This window comes from Piliocolobus tephrosceles, chromosome X (assembly GCF_002776525.5).
Source record: "Piliocolobus tephrosceles isolate RC106 chromosome X, ASM277652v3, whole genome shotgun sequence".
Lineage (NCBI taxonomy): Eukaryota > Metazoa > Chordata > Mammalia > Primates > Cercopithecidae > Piliocolobus > Piliocolobus tephrosceles.
The window spans coordinates 67,754,751-67,774,257 of record NC_045455.1 but is presented as its reverse complement, the minus strand read 5'-3'; the positions used below and the strand labels follow the sequence as shown (position 1 = coordinate 67,774,257).

At 45.4% G+C, this 19,507-nt stretch overlaps 1 protein-coding gene across 4 annotated transcripts in view; it reads right to left on the bottom strand.

Moving 5' to 3' along the window:
* Nucleotides 1–6,836: 6,836 nt before the first annotated feature.
* The window catches only part of CAB39L (calcium binding protein 39 like), a 127,952-nt gene continuing 115,281 nt past the window's right edge, over nucleotides 6,837–19,507 (bottom strand). For 3 of the 4 annotated variants that reach the window (XM_023187406.3, XM_023187405.3, XM_023187407.1), the window contains one exon: nucleotides 8,750–9,125. In XM_023187406.3, the coding sequence (XP_023043174.1) occupies nucleotides 8,946–9,125 (180 nt within the window). In that variant the 3' untranslated portion in view covers nucleotides 8,750–8,945. Of the gene's footprint in view, nucleotides 9,126–19,507 lie in introns of all 4 variants that reach the window. The other variant, XM_023187404.3, reaches the window with a different exon arrangement.

Here is a 19,507-nt window from a genome sequence, read left to right as displayed (position 1 = left end):
GAGGCCACCAGCTCTGTCACCTGCTGCTGAGGGGTCAGCACAAGAAATCGCCACTGGATCTGGCGGCTCTGAGGCCTTGGATAGCCCTGGGAAGAGCATCTTCCAGGGCGGTGGGGAAGCCAGAAACTGGCAGGTTGTGGGGTACATCACAGGTGAGGAGATGCAGCCCATTTGTGGAGAAATTGGAGAAGTTTTGCCCTGAAGGAGGGCAGAGAGACAGAAGAGGGGCTGGAGGGGCAGCTGAGGGATAAATGGTGTTTTTTTTGATGGGTGACACACGTCTTGTGCGGAAACTACCTGAAAACTTGGGAAGACATTAGAAAGAAGAGCCAAGACCCAAGAAGAGAATTGAAGGTGCAAGGGAAACTGTCATGCCCGCCCCACCCTGGCCTTCTTATCCAGGTGCCCGTTCCCTGGCTGCAGGTCACGTGCTAACACCTTGATTCTGATGGGCACAGCACACTGACAATTGAACAAAGCCACTCGGCTTGAAAATGGTCCCTGGTCAAGGTGAAGGACACGCCTGGTGCTGCCAGACGCCGCCGGGCAGCTGCAGGCACGCCCTCTTCCTTCCTCCCACACCCTCAGTAGCACAGAGCCTCATTCATCCAGGCCAGCAGGTCATGGCCATGGGAATGTCATGCTCAGTTTCTGGGGAAAAGGGCAGAGGCTTTTTTCCCTGCAGAAGAACCAGTCTGCACCTAGGGCCTTGCCCCTTTTCCCCAAGAGTCCCGGGGTTATATAAGCATCGTCTGTCCCTGATGCTGGGGTCCTGGTCAAGACCTCCCCAGTGTGGGGCTGGGGTGACACAGCTAGGCCCTGGCATGGAGTTCAACCACCCTTTGTCCTGATGGCACTTTATAAAAACACTGTCAGCCTCGACTCTGGGATAACAGGGTTACAAGCCTCTGAATGACTAACTGGTCCTCAGAACTAAGTGAATCAAATACAGACTTTGGGACAATATTGCATGCACCCAGGCCGGGTGGAGACCTAGACTGAGCATGGACACTGCCACGGAGAAAGGACATGGGAACTGTGGGGTCCCCCTGCTGCCCAGCCACCCCCACACCCTGAGTTGAGGTGGGATGTAGGTTACAGATAAGGTTAAAATAAAAATGGAGGCAGGTGAAAGGATGGGTCGGTACCGAGGTTTGAATCACAGCAAGGAAGAGATCACTTCCTCTTCACCCAGAACTCAGCTGCTCTCTAAATCTCAGTGACCCCCAAATCAGTGCCTCTGGCCCACGTCTTTCTTGAGTTCCAGACTCATTTGTCCAACGGCTGCCTGGACATCTCCAGGAACAGGACATTTGTGTGCCTCTGTCCCCCGTCCCGGGCTCCCTGTCTTGGCTGAGCACATCACCTTCTACTCAAGTTACCCACACCACAGGCCCATGTCCTCCAGAAATGGTTCAGCTATGCCTGGTAAATAGTAAATCCTAAGTATCTCTTAAGTGCTATGGCTGCTGCCTCTGAGCTCTGGGTTTGAATCCTGCATCACCATCTGCTCACTGTATAGTTGGGCGAGCAACCCTCTCAGTCCCCATTTCCACGCCTGTAATATTGGGATTGTGAAAGATGTCAGAATCAGAATGGAGCCACTTTTGTTAAAAACAATCTTGACAAATAGAGCCAAGGGAAGGCCATGAAAACAAAGATTCTCATGCATAAATGCCTAATAACAAAAACTACCACGGAAGACTATGAAAACCGCAATCTTGCGCAAAAATGCTTCTAGGAGGACACCTGCCCAGTAACTGCCTGTCCAGCCTCGGACTGGTGTCCCTCTTGCAATCAACCCTTGTAGCCAAGGATCATTACTTCAAAGCAATGATATAAACCTCCCTTTCCTTTTAAAAACCTTTGTCTTCCTTCACCTCCCTGAAGGCACACGTGGTTTTTACTCTGGCAGGCATACTCCCGTGGCAGTGCCCTATTCCTGAATAAACATCACTTTCTTTGAGAGCCACTCTCTGATTATTATTCAGGTTGACAGGATAATCACAGTACGCGTCTCATAAGGTGGTTCTGAAGACTGATGTTAATACTTTAAAGCATCTGCAGCGGGACTGACAGCAGCACAGAGTCCACGCTCGCTGTTACCAGCAGGCGTTCATCATCCCGCCCTCCCTCATTGTTTCACTCCAGGGCCGGCTCCAGAGCTTTCCTGCCAGACACGCAGGTGTTCAGGTCACTTCCTGAATAAAAGCCAGCCGCCTTAATGGTGGAGTCAGACCCTTAGCTGGGCATTCAAGGCTCCCTCCCGGCCCTCTCACATCCCCACATGCCCCGGACACGAGCGCACACGCTTTGTCATTTTCCAGCCACGCTTTGTGCCCACGGCCCTGCCTGCAGTGGGAATCTCTCGCTCTGGCGACGGGGCTAACGTGGGCGCACCCAATCTGAATCCGGCACGTCACCTACTTTACCTCATTGGTTCCCACAACAATCCCGTGAGGTAGGTCCTCTTTTCGCCTGTTTCCTGTAAGCTCGGTGAGTCTCAAGAGGGAATAGCTGGCCGTGGAGCCAGAATTTCAGTCCAGGTGTGGCCGTTCCCAAAGTCCATGTGGTTCTAGTTAACTCACACAAACCTCTCATGAGTAGATGACATTCCAAAGGAAAAAAGGACCTGACGTCTCCGAGATGGGAAAGGATGGTAGGAGGGTGTATGTCAGCATCTCCCCAGGGCAGAACACATCTGGGGGCATCTGCAATGTCTGTTTTGCTAAGCATGAGCGCGTTTCCACAATTCCCTCTCCAGCAGGTGATGCATTAGGGTTGGTCCCGAGAGCGCATCCTGTCAGCTGTGAAGGGAGGTGAACTGGGGCAGGGCCGGTGTAGTGGCAGCTGGCTGGCGTTGTCAGGGTTCCCCATTCCCTGCACGTCCCCCTTCAGCTTTGCCACTGTGGGCCCAGCGCAGGGGCTCTGCACTGAAGGGTGCCTGCCCTTCTGTAGGTCTGCCACGTCCCCGGGGTCGGCAGTGGGATCTGCCCTTCCTCCCTGGCTCCTCACCTCCTGTCTATCCTCTGCTGACTCGGTCCCAGTGCCAGCTGCACGGTACAGACTTAAAAAGGCCTCTGACCCCTGCCCCATGAGCTTCCATGATCACAGGAGGCCTACAGTAACCCTGGTGTGTCACTCCGTGTCCTGTCCCAGGATCCATCCCTAACCAGCAAGGAGAATGAATTCAGCAGACGTTAAATGAATAGTTAAATAAATGTTTTGGCTATTTTACAGCTTTAAATATTAGAACTTAAACTAAAAGTGATCTTATTTTTTCCAACCTTCCCTAAAGGATAAATTGTTAATGTATTTTGCAACATATTCTCTAAAGGTGCCCTATTGAGAGGTGACAGCATGCTGGCAGCCCTTACAGCCCCTCGCTCACTCTCGGCGCCTCCTCGGCCTTGGCACCCACTTGGGCCATGCTTGAGGATCCCTTCAGCCCCCTCGCTGCCCTGTGGGAGCCCCTCTCTGGGCTGGCCAAGGCTGGAGCCGGCTCCCTCTGCTTGCAGAGAGGTGTGGAGGGAGAGGCGCAGGTGGGAACTCGGGCTGCAGAGGGCGCTGGCGGGCCAGCACGAGTTCCAGGTGGGCATGGGCTCGGCCGGCCCCAGGCAGTGAGGGGCTTATCACCCGGGCCAGCAGCTGTGGAAAGTGCGCTAGGTCCCCCAGCAGTGCCGCTGCCAGCACCGCGCTCAAATTCTGGCCGGGCCTCAGCTGCCTCCCCGCAGGGCAGGGAAGGGCTCTGGACCTGCAGCCTGCCATGCCCGAGCCCCCCCAGCCCCCACGCGGTGGGCTCCCGTGTGGCCCAAGCCTCCCCACGGGTGTCGCCCCCTGCTCTGTGTGGCCCGGTCCCATGGACGGCCGAGGGCTGAGGAGTGCAAGCTGCGGCACAGGCCTGGCAGGGAACTCTGCCTGCGGCCCTGGCACAGAACCTACTGGGTGAAGCCAGCTGGGCTCCTTTGTCTACTAGGAACTTTGAGAACCTTTATGTCTAGCTGGAGGATTGTATATGCACCAATCAGCACTCTATGTCTACCTCAGGGTTTATGGATGCACCAATTAGCACTCTGTATCTAGCTAATCTGGTGGGGACTTGGTGAACTTTTATGTCCAGCTGGAGGATTGTAAACGCACCAATCAGCACCCTGTATCTAGCTCAAGGTTTGTAAATGCACCAATCAGCACCCTGTCAAAATGGACCAATCAGCTCTCTGTAAAATGGACCAATCAACTATCTGTAAAATAGACCAATCAGATCTTTGTAAAATGGACCAATCAGCAGGATGCGGGTGGGGTCAGATAAGGGAATAAAAGCAGACTGCCCCAGTTATCAGCAACAACTCAGTTGGAGTTGGCTCTTTTGTGGAAGTGTCTGGGAGGTGTTCTTTTTTTGTGGACCCAAGTTGGCGTTATGAGATGTAATAGTTAGGGGGAGGATCTGCAACTTCGTTTCTGAAGGTAGCAAAACCAGAAACCCACCAGAGAGAGAACAAACTCCAAGCCGGTCTGAAGGAACATCAGGAGGAACAAACTCTAGACACACCATCTTTAAGAACTGTAACACTCACGGAGAGGGTCTGTGGCTTTATTCATAAAGTCAGTGAGATCAAGAACCCAATTTTGGACACTATGATCACAGCGTTTTAAAGTAACACAGGTGGCTCTCAGTGGAGTGATTAAATTACATCTATGTTACATTGGTTGGTGGTAAAAGGGTTGCGACTTTGTGTTCTGATGGTGGTTTTATTTTAGGCCATTGTAACTGCACATGGTGGTTCTTGAGAAAGTGATGAGGGAAGGCAAGGACACTGGCAGGTGTTGGATGTGCATCCACCATGGACTAAAGCCTCTGCACCCCTGTGGCACTGGGTTACTGGGAAATGGCTGAGTGGTAATAGCTCTTGTCAAGAAATGGAAGCTAGTATGTCCAACTGAAAAAGTCAAGAAAACAAAAAGCAGGTGCAGAATTGCGATCTGAGAGATTTTTAATATCTTATTTCGTTAAATCTTGTTTTGTACAGATGAAGTATTTATACGTTGCCTAGGCTCGTCTCGAACTGCGGGGCTCAAGCAATCCTGATCCCCAACTCTGCCATACCAGCCCACCCCGTCTCCACCTCCAAAAGTGCTGGGATTAGAGGCATGATGCGCTGCCCCTGCTGCAGTCTGAAATTAATGCCTATGTCAAGTTGAAGGACTGCTCAGAATGTTGGAGAAGTTGGAGACTGAATGTCCCTACGCTACAAGCAGAGGTCTAATTAGAGCTTCCAAACATCAGACAATCAAGTGAAGTTACCTACCCCTTTGAATGAATCTAGCTTTCGAAATCTTTCCGGTAAGTTATCCTTTAGCACTGGTATCCAGGATTCATTTTTCTGTGGGGGCCGGGAGGAGATAGTTATCTGTCCAGGAGCAGAGAACTGAAGAATAGGCCGAGGATCCTGAATTTGCAGTCTGGTTTCCAAAGACACAGACCCTGGGGTTAGCCTTGGCCCTAAATCCTGGCTCTGTGACCAGCTGTCTGATCTGGAGGGATTTACTCACCCTCTGTGTAGTCTGTTTCCCTTCGTCAGGTGGAGGCTTGAGATGTCTGTATGGGGTTAGTGCAGACCAGGCTGAACACTCAGCTTTGCTGTGCTTTCATTATGGCAGCTACATCACAGCAGTTTCCATGTTTCAGAAACGAAATCACACCTTGTTTACATCCATCTTCAATCTTTTGAATCTTTTTAGGTAGACTAAGTCTAGCTTTTCAGGGTCTCCCAATAGTATATGTTTCAGACCTTTATCCAATTGTGAGCCCCAATGCAATATCCAAAACCCTTCCGGAAGAACACCCACAGAGCGATGGTACTCATTCATGCCATATGTGTAATATTTTGGATAAAATGGTAAAACAAGTAAAAGACGTAAAATCGTAATATCCTCTAATATAACAGACCAGCAAGATTTGTACATCTATTTTGAACAACTATCTTTTGACATTGAAAATGATTCCAGGAATTTTTGAGTTTCATTTTCTTTCACATTGTATCACTTTAAGTCTTGCGTAATTTCTAGACTGTTGTGGTTCACAGCAGCTGTGTTTCACGGGAAATGCGGACAGACCAGTCTGGCTGGTGAGGGGGGCTGTGGGACGCTCACAGCCCCTCCTTGGACAGCCACATTGCTCCCCCAGAACCATCAAAGGAGGCCTGCCCATGAGGCTGAGGGTCTGGGACATTTCCAAGGGGTGGGTGCTCCTGAGTGTTTTCTCCAGGAGGAATCCTAACTTCTGGGCAGATGCCTGGCTCTGGCCAAGAACCTGGTCCAGGAACATTATGATCTCAGTCCATGCTGGCCTAACGCTAGGATCCTCCCAGCTGGGGAACCTCCCAGGCCGCAGTAGGGGAGAGAGTTCCACATGGTTTCTGATGCGTTGGCCCGTCCCTAGTTCACAGCCTTGATGATGAAGGCGAGAGAGAGAGAATAGGAATTTGGCCTCGGGCCACTGTGGATTTGTATCTAGGGTATCCCACACTAGGTCCGGGATCTTTCAACCACTCAGAACCACCTCAGAACCTCAATGTCCTCAATTATAAAATGGGAAAGACTCCCAGGTATGGGGAGGCATCAACAGTGGGATGTGTAGATTTAGTGTTGAGTAGGCGCTGCCTAGTCAATGGTGGTTAGTGTCGCTTGGAAGATGGGACGGGTGCAGGGTCACTGGTTGGTGGGGCATACAGGAAGGTGTGCTGCGGCCCTGGGGCAGCGTAAGGCTTTCCCTGCCTGGAGTGGTGACAAGAACACACGCAGCCACAGCATGCAATGGAATGAAACCAACCAAGAAGTGTGCGGTACGTTTTATTTAGTCAGTCTTCATTTAAATGTGTGCTTTTGAAATCACTAAATGTGGCCTTTTCAGAACTCAATTCTCACAGTATTTACAGTGAACTTTGTGCGAACAAATCTGTGAGCTTCCTGCTCCGCTTTTCACATTAATAACTTACAAATTCAGATCACAACAAAACCCCAGACTCTAGTTTTCTGTTTGAAAGGTACTGAGCTGGGATAATGGGTTGCTAGGAAAGAGCTAATGCAAGCCCAAAGGAAATAAAATGTTTTCTTTATCAGAAAAGAACAACAACAAGGCCTTACTCTCCAAAGGAAAACATACATCCCAAAATGTTGTGGAACAGTATTAAGCAACCAAATACATTTCCAATGGTTATTTCACCTTCATTTTTTATACTTACACTCATCTCTTTTACATAAGCAAAACCAGAAAAGTGCAATTTGAAGGGACTCTGAACTGTCAGGGAATGTTATAAAAATAATGTGACGTCAGTGACTAAAGAGTGCGGGTCATCAGGCTGCCGGCCGGCCTCCTGCAAAGGCACTGGTCAGAGAGGCCCCAGCTGCCAAAGCGGGGAGGTGCGCCAGGCCCCACATCACCTGCGTCAGGGTCCATGCCCGGCAAGAAAGAGAGACACACCTGGGCCTAGCCAAGGGTGGTGCCCTGCCAGGTAAGTCTTCAGGTACAAAATCTACAAAGGAGATCAGTCCTGGAGAACACAGTTCTCTTCCCCTCTCTAGACACAGAAACACCTGACTGAAGAAAAAGTACACAACGCTCAAGTATTGTAAAAAGGGAGGGTTCCTGCGGAAGGCAACGACTCATGATTTAGAAACTGAAGTATAAAAAGTACAGATCAACAATTGTGCCTTTCATGTCTTGTAAAGTATCGCTTTAAAATCCTGTTTCAGATGCTTGATGTCTGAAACGAAACCACGGCTTTTAAAATATTTTTGATTCCATGCCTTTTTATAAGGAAGATGAATTAATACCTCAATCATCCTGGTTGCAAGAGACTATTCAGGACCAAAACTGTACAGGTTTTCTATGTGTTCACCAAAGACTGTGATGGGCAATTATAGAATGACAGCTTATTAGAAAACAAACTGAAAACAATTTATTGATGGATCTGAGAATTTTTTCACACATGAATCATTTCTCTTTCCAATGGTTATGTCCTCCTATTGATAAAAGTTACTGAGACTCCCTGGACCCATGGTTTGTGCCTGCTGGGCGTTCCACTACGGTGATTCCTACTCGAAAATACACTTACAGCAGAAAGCATTCACCCATGATGATTATGAAGGAAATATTCTGTCCCTCACTCAACTCTGGAAGTCAATATGGAACAGCTGTGACTCTATCCAGAGCCAGGTGTTCGCAGTTCTCCAGCAAGCAGGTCACACCCTGCGGGTCCCCTATTCCCCATGACCCTTGTTGATCCATCCTGTTCCTGCTCAGTTGCTCCCCTGCTTACCTGGACTGCGGGAGGCATGGGCGAGGCCACGCTGAGGAGTTGGGATGAAATGCAGGACAGGGAGGGAGGGGAGACTGAGCTGAGAGGGAGCACTGGATTCCGGGAGGTACGGATGCACTGATTACAGTCCAAAGACATTGGCAGCAACGAAGGACACGCAGTGACTGAAAACATTAATGTTACCTTCTGGGATCTCTCAGTGCCCTGAGCGATCTGTGTGTCTACCTACAGACGGGCAAAGCACTTTTGCACCCTGGCCCCATTCCCAGTTCTCTCCTAAGAACTCAGTCCTCCTTGAAGACTTGGTGATGCCTGTCATTTGAGCTCCCATTTAGTGGCTCATGGTGCCCAGGGGCTCACGTCTGCAAGTTAAAATTGTTTTTATCAACACCTGATACAATGGCTCTGATTTCACATAAATAATCACAGACTTGATTAAAATGAATATATTATTCTAGGTTAATTTTTTTCCATTCAAATGTTTATATTCCATCTACCCAGAACAATTACAACAGAAAAAAAATAGGCACCTCCAAAGTCTTCCCAAGAATGATGGCTTTCTGACATATCACATTGTACTAACTGGACAAATGAGATGAATGACTGTGACAGGGGCCAGGGAGCTCTTCAAGGGGCTGTTTTCTTCAAGTCTCGAATCTGTTTAATCAAGTAATTCTTCTCGTCAGCGAACTGCTCATCATCCGCCCTTTCTTTTTGAAAGCTGCTCAGAAACTCAATGAGTTTGGGCTGATTCTTTAACAGAATCTCCACAATAGGCTGTGTTTTGTGAGGACTGGCCACAAACACCTGAAACAAAAAGAAACAAATACTTAGGACAGGAGTGCAAGCCAGGGACCTCAGCCACCCTACAGCAGTGCAGGCCAGGGACCTCACCCACGCTACTTGTGTTTCATGCGTGACTGATATTATTAATGTATAGAAGACCCTGACTCTTAATTCTTAGTGAGGGTGATCCATACAGTCATGCGCCACATAACGTTTCAGTCAATGACAGACCATGTGCATGACTGGAGTCCCATAGCACCATAATGGAGCTGAAAATTTCCCATCGCCTTGTGATGTCATAAGTCAACGCATTTACTCATGTGTCTGTGGTGATGCTGGTGTAAACAAACCTACTGCCTGGCCAGTCACATAAAATTCAAGCCCATGCAATTATGCACAGTGCATAATACTTGATCAACAACAATGGTACTGGTTTACGTATTTACTATACTATACGTCTAATCATTATTTTAGAGTATACGCCTTCTACTTATTAAACAAAAAGTTAACTATAAAACAGCCTCAGGCAGGTCCCGCAGGAGGTATCCAGAAGAAGGCACTGTTATCGTAGGAGGTGACAGTTCCATGGGTGTTACGGCCCCTGCAGACCTTCCAGGGGGACAAGATGTGGAGGTGGAAGCAGTGATACTGATGATCCTGACCCTGCGTAGGCCAAGGCTAATGTGAGGGTTTACGTCTTAAGTTTTTAACAAAGAAGTTTAAAAAGTAAAAAATAGAAAACTTTAAACATAGAAAAAGCGTATAGAATAAGGATATAAAGAAAGAAAATGTTTTTGTACAGCTGTATAACTTGTTTTAAGCTGTATTATTGCAAAAGAGTCAAAAAGTTCTAAAAAATTTAAAAAAACTTTTTATAAAAGTAAAAAGTTACAGTAAGCTAAGGTTATTTTTATTTATTTATTTTTTTGAGACAGGGTCTCACTCTATTGCCCAGGCTGAAGTGCAGTGGCACCATCACAGCTCACTGCAGCCTGGAACTCCTGGGCTCAAGCGATCCTCCCTCCTCAGCCTCCCCAGTAGCTAGGACTACAAGTGCATGCCACTGCGCCTGGCTAATTTAAAAAGTTTTTTGTAGAGATAGGTCTGTGATTGCCAAGGCTGATCTCGAATTCCTGGTCTCCATCCTTCCACCTTGGCCTCCTAAAGCCGTGGGATTACAGCATGAGCCACCATGCCTGGCCCTAAGGTTAACTTATTATTAAAACAAGAAAAAAATTTTAAAATCAATGTAGTGTAGTCTAAGCAGTGTTTATGAAGTCTACAGTAGTGTACGGTAATGTTCTAGGCCTTCACATTCACTCACCATTCACTCCCTGACTTCCCCAGAGCAACTGCCAGTCCTGTAAGCTCCGTTTATGGTAAGTTCCTTATACAGGTGTACCATTTTTTCTCTTTTATGCCATATTGTTACTGTATCTTTTCTATGCTTAGATACCCAAATACCATTGTGTTATAATTGCCTGCAGTATTCAGTACAGTAACATGCTGTACAGGTTTGTGCTCTAGGCACAATAGCCCACACTGTATAGCCTAGGTGCATGGCAGGCTCCATCATCCAGGTCTGTGTAAATGCACTCTGTGATGTTCCCGCACAGACAACATCGCCTGGTGAGTGTGTTTCTCAGAATGACTCCCTGCTGTTATGCGCCACAGCCTGCACTTCACCTGTCCTATCACTCTCCTTAGTCACTAGCTAGGAGCACGTGGGAGCTATCTATGAACATTTCGTACTTTGTTTTACTTTTAAATATTTGTTCTTAACTATAAAATCTTTCAAACAGAAAATAGCATAACAAATCCAGTATACTCACCTCACAAATTGAATAGATTTTGCCATTGTGCCTCAAGTGTCTCTTTTTAAACAAATAAAACATTACAGATGTAATGTTTCCACCTTTCCCCTCCCACCTCTAGCAGTGTGCTACCATCTCTGGACACGTTTTAATCCTCATCCTCCTACTACACAGATATTTAAACATAAACAACATATGGTATGAGTGAGCTTATGGTTTTTAAACATTATTTTTTGAACACATAATATCATTACCTAGTTCAAAATTCAAAAAGGACAAATGTGAATAGTCCTCCTCTCACCTTCCGTCCCCGGAGGTCACCAGTGTCACTGTTTGTCACGTATGTGAAGCTTTAAAAATTACAACTGCTGGGCCGGGCACGGTAGCTCACGCCTGTAATCCCAACACTTTGGGAGGCCGAGGCAGGTGGATCACCAGGTCAGGAGATCGAGATCATCCTGGCTAACACAGTGAAACCCCGTCTCTACTAAAAATACAAAAAATGTGCTAGGAGTGGTGGTGGGCACCTGTAGTCCCAGCCACTGAGAAGGCTGAGGCAGGAGAATGGCATGAACCCGGGAGGTGGAGCTTGCAGTGAGCCGAGATTGCGCCACTGCACTCCAGCCTGGGCAAAAGAGCGAGACTCCATCTCAAACAAACAAACAAACCAATTACAACTGCCCAGGTCCTACCTCCCAGAGATGCCAATTCAGCAGGTCTGTAGTGGATGTCTGGCATTCTGTATTTCTATGAAGTTCCACAGAGATTCTTTTGTGGACTCCTGGTGGAAACCCTGATCTGATGTTGACTGGTGCACTATTTTGTAACAGACACACTCCTTAGTTACTGCTACATACATGACTAAATGACCAGAATGCAGATCAAAGTGTCTCTGAGCCCTACAGAGCTCTCTGGTGTGATGGTCTGCCCTCCTGCCTCTGCCCGGCACCCCCTCTGCCCGGCACCCCCTCTGCCCACCCATCCCTGTCCCATAGCTGCGCAGTGCCCAACTCTACAAGGAACACGCTACGAAAGGGCTTAGTTATGGGGCAGTGGGGGTTACATGGCTAAGCCCTTAAGGTTCCTCCACCCTAGCAACTGTGGGGACGGAGAAAACTACCCTAGGATGTTGAGTACCAATGCGGGGAATACAAGGCTGTGAGGCTCCCATCCCAGGAGGTGGCGATGACATTACATTTCTGGGTTTGAAGCAGGAAGGTTCGTGGTGTGGGCGGCATGAGAGCTAGTCCATGAGTCAGGCAGAGTATGTTTACACGTGGTGGTAAGAGCAGCATTCCAGGAATACTGAATTGTCCCACTGCAGGCTCTAAGGTGTGTGGGACAGGACGTGGGAGCAACAGTAAGAATGAGTAAGGGAACGTGGGAGCTAAGGTGGCGCCGGCTCTGGAACCTGGGTTCAAATTCCACCTCTCCTACATGTCAGCGTGTGTCCACCAGCCAAGTTTTGTTATCTAGAAATAAAAAGACCTCTGCCTGTCTGGGTGGAGAGAATGTGATGGAGAACATCAGCAGCGTCAGCACAACGAAGTCTCTGAAGGCCTTCTGTTGTCACTGTATGTGGGGACTCATGCTTGCTGGAGGCAAAGTGCCTGAACTGAATTCAAGGACTCGTCACTGCCCCATCACCCTAATTCTGGTCAACTGTACACACGACCATGGGTGGCCAGTTCATAGCCCTCCCAGCTGGTTGTCTTCATTCATGGGGCTGTTTCACACTCATCAAACACTTAACCCTCACAACAGCCCTGAAGTATGAGCTGTTATCCTCATCTGTTAATAAGGAAACAGGCTGAGGTCATGTTAATAAACATAGGATTGTGGTTAACAGTGCAGACTCAGAAGCACACAGCCTGAGCCCAAATCCCAGCACCACCTCTGATTAGCTGTATGATCCTACAAAATTTTACCTCTCTGTACTTCAGTTTCTTCATCTGAAAAATGGGGATGATGACAGTACCTGAGTGCCATTAGGTAACAGTAAGGCTTAACGAGAACAGTATATGTATTCTACTCCATGCATTCAAATGGTACGTGGCATACAGCATGCACCATTCAAATGCATGGAGTAGAATACATAACACTGTTGCAAAATTGCTTTGCCAGGCTCACAGAGCTAGCAATTGCTGAAGCTGAGATTGATCCCAGGATGCTTGTTCTGAGAACTGATGAAATGTGACATTTTGCCAGGTGAGGTTAAGAAGTAGAAATCAAAGCCCACAAATCTGATACTCAGTTCATTTAGCCAATTGAGTTCTGAAATTGTTCATAAATATGATATATAAATTCTTCATGTTTCTGTTCTTTCCATCAAAGGTCATGGACTCACTAAAGCAGCAAGCGCTAAGGAATACAGAGCCGCCTCTGGGAACACTGCACATCCCTGTGGTCACAAGTGGCTCATGATAAGACAGTTTCTTGGCAGTCCACGTGGCTTACTTACAGTGAGCTCACCCCTCAGCCAGGCCAAGGGACCCACAATAGGGAGGAAAAGGGTTTCCTAAGCTTCCACTTGGTGGATCTACAGTCATGGGATGACAAGGAGGAACTGACCTTTGACCTTCTGGGTTATAAAGTATCCTAGGCTCCTCTTAAACAACCAATGGGAAATAGAAGTCACAAAGAAAATTATAAAACACTTTGAGACAAATGAAAACAAAAACAAAATATATCAAAACTTAAAACACCAAAAGCAGTGCTCAAGGGGAAATTTATAGCTATAAATGCCTACATTAAAAAAGAAAGATCTGGACCGGGTGCAGTAGCTCACACCTGTAATCCAGCACTGTGGGAGGCCGAGGTGGGCAGATCACGAGGTCAGGAGTTCGAGACCAGCCTGAACCAACATGGTGAAACCCTCTCTCTACTAAAAATACAAAAATTAGCTGGACATGATGGTGTGTGTCTGTAATCCCAGCTACTCAGGAGGCTGAGGCAGGAGAATGGCTTGAACCCAGGAGGCGGAGGTTGCAGTGAGCTAAGATCGTGCCATCGTACTCCAGCCTGGGCAACAGAGCAAGTCTCCATCTCAAAAAAAAAAGAAGAGAAAAGAAAGATCTCAGGTTAGTAACTTAGCTTTATAGCTCAAGGAACTAAGAAGAGAAGAACAAACTAAACCAAAGCAACGTAAGGAAAGAAATAATAAAAATTAGAGCAGAGATAAACAAAACAGAGAACAGGAAAATGACAGAATCAATGAAACCAAAAGTTGGTTCTTCAAAAAAAATCAATAAAATGTATAATCCTTTAGCTAGAGTGACTAAGAAAAGAAAGAGACAAATGCTACATGAAAGTAGGAACATTACTAATGGCCTTATAGAAATAAGAGGGGATTATGAGAGACTGCTATGAACAATTATATACCAACAAATTAGATAACCTAGATGATGACATGGCCAAATTCCTAGAAAGACTACCCAACTGACTCAAGAAGAAATAGAGAATCTGCAGACCTCTGAAAAGAGATCAAATCAGTCATCAAAAACTTTCAACAAAAAAAAGACCAGGACCAGATGACTTCACTAGTAAACTCTACCTAACATTTAAAGAATAATTAACACAAATCTCTCTCAAATTCTTCTGAAAACTATAAGAGATGGGAACACTTCCTAACTTATTCTGTAAGGCCAGTATTACCCAAATACCAAAGTCAGAGAAAAACAACACAAAAAAAACTACATACCAGTATTCTTTATGAATAAAAATGCAAAAAATTCTCAACAAAATAACTAGCAAACCAAGTCCAGGAGTATATTAAATGGATTCTATACCATGACCAAGTGGGATTTATTCCTGAGAAATACAAGGGTGGTTCAACATAAGAAAATCAATCAATGTACTGGGCTAAACTGTGTTCCCCAAAAAGATATGTACAAGTCCCTAATTCTCAGTATCTATGAATGTGATTTTATTTGGAAATACAGACTTTCTTTACAGATGTACTCAAGATAACATGAGGTCAATACTGGCTTAGGGTGGGTTCTACTCCAATGACTGGTGAACTTTGGACACAGAGACGCTTAGAGATATAGAGAAGAACGCCATGTGAAAATGGAAACAGAGATGCTTCTATAAGCCAGGAAGCACCAAGGACCTCTGGCAACCACCAGAAGCTGGAAGAGAAGCAAGGAAGATTCTCCTTGAGAGTCTCCAAAAGAAACCAATGCTGCCAACACCTTGATTTTGGACTTCTGGCCTCCAGAACTGTTTTCTGTTGTTTTAAGGCATTTGGTCTGTGGTACTTTGTTATGGCAGCCTAGAAAACTAATACAAGTGTATCGCATGAGCAGAATATAGGGAAACCACATGATCTTCTCAACTGATACAGAAAAAGAGTTTGATAAAATCCCACACCTTTTCAGGACAAAAACACTCAACACAGAGGCTGGGTGCAGCAGCTCCTGCCTCTAAATCCAGCACTTTGGGAGGCTGAGGTGAGTGAATCGCCTCAGCCCAGATATTCAAGATCAGCCTGGGCAACATGGCAAAACCCCATCTCTACAAAAAAAAAAAACAAAAATTAGCCAGCCAGGTGCCTGCCGTAGTGCGCTGGCTAAGAGTTCCCGCCACTCAGGAAGCTGAGGTGGGAGAATCAATTAAGCCTGGGAGGTTGAGGCTGCAGTGAGCTGTGGTGGTGCCACCAAACTCCTGCCTGGGCAACAGAGTGAGATGCTGTCTCAAAAAGCAAACAAACAAACAAAAAACATTCAATCTAGGACATTTGGATATTCACATGCAAAAGATGAAGCTGAGCCCTTATCTTACTCTAAATAAAAAGTAAAATCAATCAAAGACCTAAATATAAGAGCTAAAATTTCCACAGGAAAATACAGGGTAAATTTTCATCATGTTGGATTTGATAATGGTTTCTGAGATATGGCACCAAAAATGCAAGCAATAAAAGAAAAAACAGGTAAACTGAACTTCACCAAAATTGAAAACTTTTGTGTATCAAAGGATACTATCAAGAGAGTGAAAAAACACATAGAATGGGAGAAAATATTTGCAAATCATACATCAGATCAGTGTCTTGTGTCCAGGATATATAAAGAACTCTTACAACTTAACAACAACAACAACGACAAAACCATTCCAAAAAGGGGAAGAGAACTTGAACAGACATTTCTCCAAAAAAGATATACAAATGGCCAATAAGCACATTTTTTAAAATCTCAAAATCATTAGTCATTATGGAAATGCAAGTCAAAATCACAATGAGATACCACTTCGCACCCACTAGGATGGCTGCAAAAACAAAATAAAACAAAACAGAAAAACAAAAAGCAAAAAAACCCTGATAGTAACAAGTATTGCAAAGATGGACGGAGATAAACTGAAACCCTGGGCCAGAAATGAAGACTCATGCCTGTAATCCCATCACTTGGGGAGGTTAAAGTGGGAGGATCACTTGAGCCCAGGATTTGAAGTTCAAGACCAGCCTGAGCAACACAGCAAGACCCTGTCTCTACAAAAATAAAATAAAATATTAGTTGGGCATTGTGGTGCACATTATAGTTCAGGAGGCGGACGCCACAGGATTGCTTGAGCCTGAGAAGTTGAGGCTGCAGTGAGCCGTGATCACACCACTGCATACCAGCCTGGGTGACAGAGCGAGACTGTGTCTCAAAAAAAAAAGAAAAACAAAAGAAATTATTGCTGCTGGGAATATAAAATGACACAGCCTCTGTGGAAAATTGGCTGTTCCTCAATAAGTTCAACAATGAATTACCATATTACTGAGCAACTCCCTTCCTAAAAATGGAATACATTGTTCAAACAAAATATTGTGTATTAGTGTTCATAGCAGCACTATTTATAATAACCAAAATGTGCAAAAAACCCAAATGTCCATCAACTGATGAATGGATAAACAAATTTGTGGTATACCCATTCAATGGAATATTATTTGGCCATTTAAAAGGATGAAGTACTGGGCTGGGCGTAGTGGCTCATACCTGTAATCCCAGCATTCTGAGAGGTCAAGGCAGGTGGATCACTTGAGGTGAGGAGTTCATGGTCAGCCTAGCCAACATAGTGAAACCCCCTCTCTACTAAAAACACAAAAATTGGCTGGGTGTGGTGGCAAATGCCTGTAATCCCAGCTACTCAGGAGGCTGAGGCAGAAGAATCCCTTGAACCTGGGAGGTGGAGTTTGCAGTGAGCCGAGATTGCACCACTGTGCTCCAGCCTGGTGACACAGCAAGACCGTGTCTCAAAAAAATAAAAATAAAAAATAAAAAAAGAATAAAAGAAAGAAGTGCTGATGGATCATGCTACAACATGGATGAACCTTGAAAAAAGTGTATGAACAAAACACCACACAAAAGGCCACACACTGTATGATTCCATTAATATAAGATATCCAGAATAGGCAGATTCGTGGAGCCAGAAAGCAGATTAATGATCACCAGGGGATGGGGGTGACGGGCAATGGGGTGTAACTGCTTACTGAGTACAGGGTTTCCTTTTGGGATGATGAAATGTTCTGGAACTAGATACTGGTGATAGTTGTACAACATCGTAAATACACTGTTACTGAATTGTACACTTTAAAATGGTTAATGCTGAATTTTATGTTATGTGAATTTTACCACAACAAACTAAAATTGTTACGTATATTTAAAAAAAAAAAGGGGGGGGACTCCAGGCCTGTTTATACAAACTGCCTGACGTTTATGTAATACCTTTCAGAAATGCGTGGCTGCTCTGGTTAGCATTTGTTTACAAGGGAGTTACTGTGAAGTTTTAGCTAAAAATTGCCTGGCATTTTGTGGTGACTACATAAATAACTCATGACAGTCTTTCTAAAAAAAAAAAAAGATTAACTATAATAGACAAACTGATGTTGCAAACCAAAATAAATGTAAAATGTACTGGAATTTGCAGACAGGCGTCACTGGTTCAATCCCACTGAATTCATCCACTGTACCATAAACCTAAGGAAAATGCTAAGTTTGTGCCCCATTTTTAAATTTTTTCTTGTTTTTATTTTTTATGGCTTCTGAACTCTGCCGCCTCTAAAGGTAGTTGCTGATTGGAGTCAGCTAATGCAAGAGTGCCTGATTCCCTTGGGGCAGCCGGGACACTGGTCAAGGCCTGAGATGAACCCACTGGTGATAAGAAACACACTTCTAATTCATAGATATAGGGAACCAAGTCTTTTGAATATTATGTCCATGATAGAATTTCTTTTGGTTGTCTTTGTTGTCCCGTCTTACACACATATCCATTAATTTCATTCAAATTCTATTTTTTTAAATGTAATTTTCAAACCACCCCCAAACAAATGAAACTACCCAGGACTTCTCCTTTTAGAATGCCACCTTATTGCCTGTAACCCTTAGTTTACATAACATGCCTGAGAGATGTGATTTATGCAGTTCTCAGGCATGGTGAGAGGAAGGCAAATATCATGACCACAACTCAAATATTTTTAGTTTAGAAGACTGAAAATATTGCACTCTCCATTTTAAAACTGAATGCATTGCATGGAAAATAAAATATCCACATCTTACACACATATCCATTAATTTCATTCAAATTCTATTTTGCCAACAGGGATTGAGCCAGACAAGGTATGGGGAAGTTAGCCTTCTGTGGTGCTGACCTCACGCCTTTGATGTGTGCTGCAAGCCTGGCATGCTCTGTATATGCTCCTGTTACAGTTACGTGGAAGTTACTCCAAGCAAAATCCCACCCTGTCGAAGTGTCAAATAAGGCAACCATATCCTTATTCATGTGACTACACATCTGAGTAATAATTTAGAATATTTTGACACAATACTTGCTAGTACTGATCAGAGACAATTAACTTCTTCCTGTTTAAGAAAGGACTTGATCCTTAAATCTGCAAGCTGGTTGGGTGTCTGTGAGCATCACTGGGCCCACCACAGAATTAGACTGGACCCCACTGCACATCAAGGGAGGAAGAAAAGCCCTGGGAAGGAAGCGAGGGTGGTGGAGGCCAGCAGCCTGGAAGTACAAGATGCTCTAAAAACCTCTAGAATCCTATGAAATCCTCCTCCTCACTGCCACCATTCTTACCATCACTGTAAGTACACAAGTCATACATGCGGAAAACTAGGGAAATAAAGAAAAGCACAAAGAAGAAAGTAAAAAACTCACTAACATGATTCCTCCACCCAGAGATAACCACTGTGAATATCTGGTGTATGTATGTGCAGCATTTTTTCTCGTGCACATCGCTATTTGTAGAAATATTTTAAATAAAACTGGGCTTGCATTCTGTACATAATGCTTTGTAACCTGCTTTTTCCTTAATAATATGTATTTAATGCTTGTAGATTCTTCTTACATTACATGAGATGATCGCCATTTAAAAATGTACATATTGTCTGCTGAATCCTTGCTATGCACTGGGCATTGTGCTACACAGTTTATATGAATAGTATTCTTTTATCCTGACCACAGCTCTGGGAGGAAGATACGATTTTTCCCCAATCTCCAGGTGAGGCTGAGAGAAGTTAAAGCAGCATCCCTGATCACTAGACTGTGTGTGCAGCGTGCGCCTTCCGGGCAGTGCTGGGTGGTCCCGCCAGTGACTGCCGGACA